The sequence below is a fragment of the Lactuca sativa genome, chromosome 7 (assembly GCF_002870075.4).
Source record: "Lactuca sativa cultivar Salinas chromosome 7, Lsat_Salinas_v11, whole genome shotgun sequence".
In the NCBI taxonomy this organism is placed as follows: domain Eukaryota; kingdom Viridiplantae; phylum Streptophyta; class Magnoliopsida; order Asterales; family Asteraceae; genus Lactuca; species Lactuca sativa.
In genome coordinates, this window is record NC_056629.2 from 130,359,165 (window position 1) to 130,365,077 (window position 5,913).

General features: G+C 39.0%; 1 protein-coding gene across 1 annotated transcript; it reads left to right on the top strand.

The window, feature by feature from the left end:
- Positions 1-5,104: 5,104 nt before the first annotated feature.
- On the top strand, positions 5,105-5,620 carry LOC128127326 (cyclic nucleotide-gated ion channel 4-like). Its single transcript, XM_052765789.1, has one exon. It carries the CDS (start codon positions 5,105-5,107, stop codon positions 5,618-5,620), a length of 516 nt encoding a protein of 171 aa, XP_052621749.1.
- The last annotated feature ends 293 nt before the right edge of the window (positions 5,621-5,913 follow it).

Below are 5,913 nucleotides of genomic sequence, written 5' to 3' on the forward strand. Positions count from 1 at the left end.
CTATGTTATCAACCACATATACTGTTTCATACACGCCATCACAAGGTAATGCTTTAAAATAAAGAACATTATTAAAGAAAGCATTAATCGAACCAACTTCATTATCAAATGAAAAGGTGAAACCTTGTTTATACAATGCATGAAAGGAAATTATATTTCTTGCCATTTCTGGCGAATAACAACACTTATTCAAATCTAAACTCAACCCACTACTTAGCGATAAAGTATAAACTCCAATCTTAGTGACAGGTAAAGCTTTCCTATTCCCCATGATTAGGTTTATTCTTCCTTGCTCCACATTCTCACTTCTTCTTAGTACCTGCAAGTCACAACAAATGTGAATCCCACAACCGGTATCTAGGACCCAAGATTTAGAATGGGGTGAGTTATTAGAAATGATAGTGTAAATACCTGCATGGTTGGGTTTAACTTTCCCATCCTTCACATCTTGCTGGTATTTTGGGCAGTTCCGCTTCCAATGTGATTTTTCATGGCAATAGAAGCATTCAACCTCTTTTGGGTCAGAAGAAGGAGTAACGAAACCTTTCTTGGTTCCTCTTGAAGAAGAGACATCAAGGGTCCGAGCCTTGGTTCCCTTTGAAGAGCTCTTTCTCTTCTTCCCTTGACTTTTCCTGATTGCCAAAACCGGAGTAGAGTTTGGAGTAGGAGTGTTAACAACCGACTTCCCCTTAAAACCTGTTTCTGCGGTCTTGAGAAGTCCCTGAAGTTTGCTGAGTGTGACCTCTTCCTTATTCATGTGATATGTCATGCAGAATTGATCATAGCACGATGGTAAGGAGTGCAAAATGATATCTATTGCAAGCTCCTCAGGGAAGTTCACATTAAGCTTCAGCAATCGATCCACATACCTTTGCATTTTCTGCATGTGGCTCGTGACGGATTCCCCGTCCTTCATCATGGTTGTTATCATGGAGCAGATGATTTCATACCTTTCTTGTCTTGCACTTTGATGGTATCTTTCCATCAGATCTTGGTGCATTTCATAAGGGTAGAAATCCTCATAGGACTTTTGGAGTTTTGTTGTCATCGTGGCCATCATGATGCATGCCACCTTGGTAGCATCCCTTTCATGTGCCTGAAAGTTAGCGATCTCCTGGGGAGTTGCAGTGGTCTCATCAATCTCCTTAAGCTCCTTGTCAAGGACATATTCTTTGTCCTCGTAGCGGGTAATCATCCTGATGTTTCTGATCCATTCATTGAAGTTGGATCCATCAAAAATGACTTTCCCACACAAGTTCATAAGGGTAAAGGAGCCATTAGGATTAGAGCCAGAAGCAGCATTGTTTGAAGACATCTGAAGGAAAAGGACAAGATTAGTTTAGATATTTAGAGAGTCCTTAATAAAACACCCAAATGTAATATTAAGGCTAGGATCCAATCACAATATATTATAACTTAGAAGAGGTATGCCGTAATCCAAGCTATAACATATTTGAAAGGTAGGTGAATGACGATTCACCAATTTCCACCACGAAAACCGAAATATTATATATTAGGTTTTTGATTGGTTCCTAGAAATTCCTAGATTCTTTGAGATTCAATGAACTTTTCAAAGGCATGTTTCAATCTCGAGTGTGCCCTCCAAGTTTTGTGACTGGGATACCGAGGATCACAAAACGAGGTGTGAAGTAACCATGTAAATCACTTGGTAACCTTAAAGTTTATCACTCAATCGATGTGCCGGTAAACCACACACGCTCCACCGATACTATAATAAACCTTAAGTCACCCTTTACCTACCTTGTTAAGTCCAAGTTAGTGTGCCGGTTAACCACACACGCTCCACCAACGACTTAAACGAAGTGTAAAGTGTAATTTCATGGATTAGCACCTTATTCGCATTTTTCCTAAAGTAACTAAGATTGGGAATTTAATAAAACATTTAGTTACTTTATAATATTCGTCATACTTTTAATGAGAATTTATAAGTCCTTGTCCTATCCGTTCGGCTAACGACCCTCCACCAGTCAAGCAAGCGGTGGGTGAGAGTGGACACCCATTAAGTTGCCATTTTATAGGCAACAACCTTATACCCACCTTATAGACCGGCTTCGTGAATGAGGCGTACTAGCGGTAAGACGACTTTAATCTTACACATATATATATATATATATATATATATATATATATATATATATGTATGTATGTATATTAACTTATAATATTATAAGTATAAGGGTAGAATTTTAACTTTCAAAATTCTAAGGGTTGGAACTAAAGTTTTTAGCATGACTTTACTTGTTCCAAAACTTGAGGGCAAGTTTTGTAAACTTTCAAAACTTTTCATTTCTTGTAACTTATGAGTTTATTAGAGTAATAAAAATGAAGACTCTTCATTTTTCTAACTCTTGTGTTCTTTTAATGGTTTTAACTCAAGTGACTTTTGGTTTTCCATAACTTGAGGACAAGTTATGGACTCCATTAAAACACATTATGATCAAGAATTAAACTACCACATAGGTTACAAATAATTCCTATGATCATCTAAACATCATAAGATCAAGAACATGAACATGAACACTTTCATGAATCAAAACTACACTTAAAACTTTGTAATTTTGATAACTAGTTGTTGTAAATGGATTAGCAAAGACATTACACCATCTAAAACAAGTTTTCAAGTACCAAAACAGTTTAGGGTAATGTTTATAGTCCATTTCTAGCAACTAAAGTCGAAAATCTGCACTCTGTGGCTCCTACTCGCCGAGTGGATGAACCTACTCGGCGAGTAGGTTGAAGATACAAGTGAACTCGACGAGTCTCCCCATGGACTCGGCGAGTTCATCAGGCAGACAACAAGTTTTTCGACTTTTTCCAACTTTTTAGCACAAATAACAAACAAACAAGCCTAGGCTCTGATACCACTGATGGATTTTGAGCATTCTAACACTTCCTAAGTGTACATGCAACCCTAATAACCTTGGATCTATGTTTGTCTAATTATCATGAAAAGTGGAATTCCAAGGTTATATTCCTATCTAGCATACATGGGGAACAATTTTTAACTTGAATGAAAGATAGAATAACTTACCTTGTTGTTGCTTATGTTCCTTGAAACCTTGTGAGCCTAGCACCCCAAGTGTGATGCCTCAAATGCTTCACACAACACCAAATGCTCTTGGAAAGACTTTTGAGAGAGCACACACTTTTTGAAATCGGCCTAGCCCTCTTGTTTCATATGTCTAACTGATTTTGGTGGAGAATGGGATTCTTATATAGTGTTGACACATCTAGGGTTACACCATGTAAACCCTAATGTGTCATGACTCTTCATTTCCATGACCCATGGGTTTGTAACTCGCATGGAGCATCCATGGAGCATCCTATGGGTGGAACCCAACTTGATAATCCATGGAGCCTCTTAGCCCACTATACAAGATATGAATGATTTACATAATCAACCCATATATTTAATTAGTTATCTTTTGATCACTTAATTAATTCTAAATTAATTCTTTGATCAAACTAATCAAATAATATTATTAATATATTAGAACTTATAATATATTAATAATCTCCAAGTGTTATTTCTCTCATTTAGTCTATCCACGTGCATGGTGCCATGCAACCCAAATGGACCATGTCGGGTCGGGTCAAGTACTGACCAGAAATAGTTATGGACATAAACACCTTATCCAACAGTCTCCCACTTGGATAAGTCTAATAACTATAACTCTAGTACTTCAGGAACCGACCGACAATCGTAGCTCTTTCAAGGTCTCTCGGAACTGAGAAGATGTTGATACGCCATTTAAGATAAGTGATCATATAATCCTCTGTTCTAGATATCAGCCGGACAAATACATGGAACAATGTCTTACTTATTGTCCAGCAGTTTGTTTCCCGATTTCCGATTTGTTTGACAAAGAACTTAATTGAACACATCAACTTAGTTCTGACCGGGCCCGGTACATAGGTCAAAACAAAATCATCGAGGGGCCCAGATACCAGCTTCTAATCCAAGAAGGAACAGATAAACTTTGACTCATATGTTTGTTCTACCACTCATTGAATTATACACAAAAGCACGTTTTATAACATCGAGTTACCAATGCGTTTTCGTACAATCAATGCATAACCAACTTGTAAGTAACAAATCATATCTCTAGGTTTGAAGACTTATATGATATTACCGTCTCACGATCACTCGAGATAAATTCCATGAAGTGATTCCAGTGAGCGTGGGTTGAGTCCAATGCTCAGAACTTATGAGCACTCATGATTGTTGTAGCCTTGTCCAACACCTTAGACCTCTGCAACCAATCGTGACAGTCTTGATTCATACCTACTTCAGACATATGACCGACTGTGGAGGTTTGAATAATATGTTATACCAAACAAAATTATTCTGGAAGTCAAAACATGCAAAAGAAATATAGTAAACGATCGACAAGAGATAGCAACACTTTACTCATAAATAAAACACCTTTTATTCATCATCTAATGTCAATTACACTTTACAAATTTCTAGGTTATCTAACTACTAAATCTAATATCATCCTTCAGCCCTGTGCTCCGAGCATGCTGGAGATGCTTAACCCGAGTCAGTCCTTTCGTGAGGGGATCTACTGGGTTCTTATCCGATGATACCCTCTTTGCCACGAGGAGTCCTTCTTCTATCCGATGTCTGATAAAATGGTATTTTCTGTCGATGTGTCTGGATCTCCCGTGATCCCTTGGTTCCTTGGTTAAGGCAACAGCGCTTTCACTATCACAGAAAATTTCCATTGGCTCTTTAATAGCTGGTACAACTCCAAGGTCTCCAATGAAGTTCTTCAGCCATATCGCCTCTTTTGCCGCCTCGCTAGCTGCAATATACTCTGATTCACAAGTTGAATCAGCCACTGTCTCTTGCTTGGAACTCCTCTGTTTAGGGTAAAGACCCGACCCGACTGAGAGCGGAAATTATCCCTATCAGTCTGGTAGCTAGCATCACTATACCCTACAACTCTCAAGTCATCACTCCCACCGAGGGTAAGGACTCTCACTGACTAAACCCCATCCCTAATTCCCCTCTCTCTCTCTCTCAATCTCTCACACGCAGTGAAGGTGAAAACACATGCACATATACATACTCACATACATGGCTACCAGACATGATTTTGCAGATGCATACAGTACAGATACCAGTGAGGAAGAACAAGAAGAAGAAGATGAAGAAGATGTTGAAGAGGAATCCAAAGATTGCAAAGAGCTCATTCCTAGCACGTGCCCACCACGTGGGAGGGCGTTTCTGGACCCAAGATCCGAATGGGTTCAAGAATGGAACCGGGCGTTCCTTCTGGTTTGCGCCACCGGTCTGTTCATTGACCCGCTGTTTTTCTACACACTCTCCATAAGTGAACCATGCATGTGTGTGTTCGTCGACTGGTGGTTCGCCATCACAGTCACGGTTCTCCGGTGTGTTACTGACGCCTTGCACGTGTGGAACATGTGGTTGCAGTTCAAGATGAGCAGGTGGTGGAGATCGCCGCACCACCACCGTCGATTAAGCCATGACGATGAAATTGCACGTAACGTCGCCGCTCGGATCATAACCAAGGCCAAGAAAAGCTTCGTTTTTGATCTCTTCGTAATCCTCCCAATACCCCAGGTTTGATATATATATATATATATATATATATATATATATATATATATATATATATATATATATATATATATATATATATATATATATGTATGTATAAGATTAAAGTCGTCTTACCGCTAGTACGCCTCATTCACGAAGCCGATCTATAAGGTGGGTATAAGGTTGTTGCCTATAAAATGGCAACTTAATGGGTGTCCACTCTCACCCACCGCTTGCTTGACTGGTGGAGGTTCGTTAGCCGAACGGGTAGGACAAGGACTTATAAATTCTCATTAAAAGTATGACGAATATTATAAAGT

Bases quoted from the DNA above. Each gene is read 5' to 3' on its own strand.
- LOC128127326 (XM_052765789.1), top strand. From the start codon at position 5,105: ATGGCTACCAGACATGATTTTGCAGATGCATACAGTACAGATACCAGT.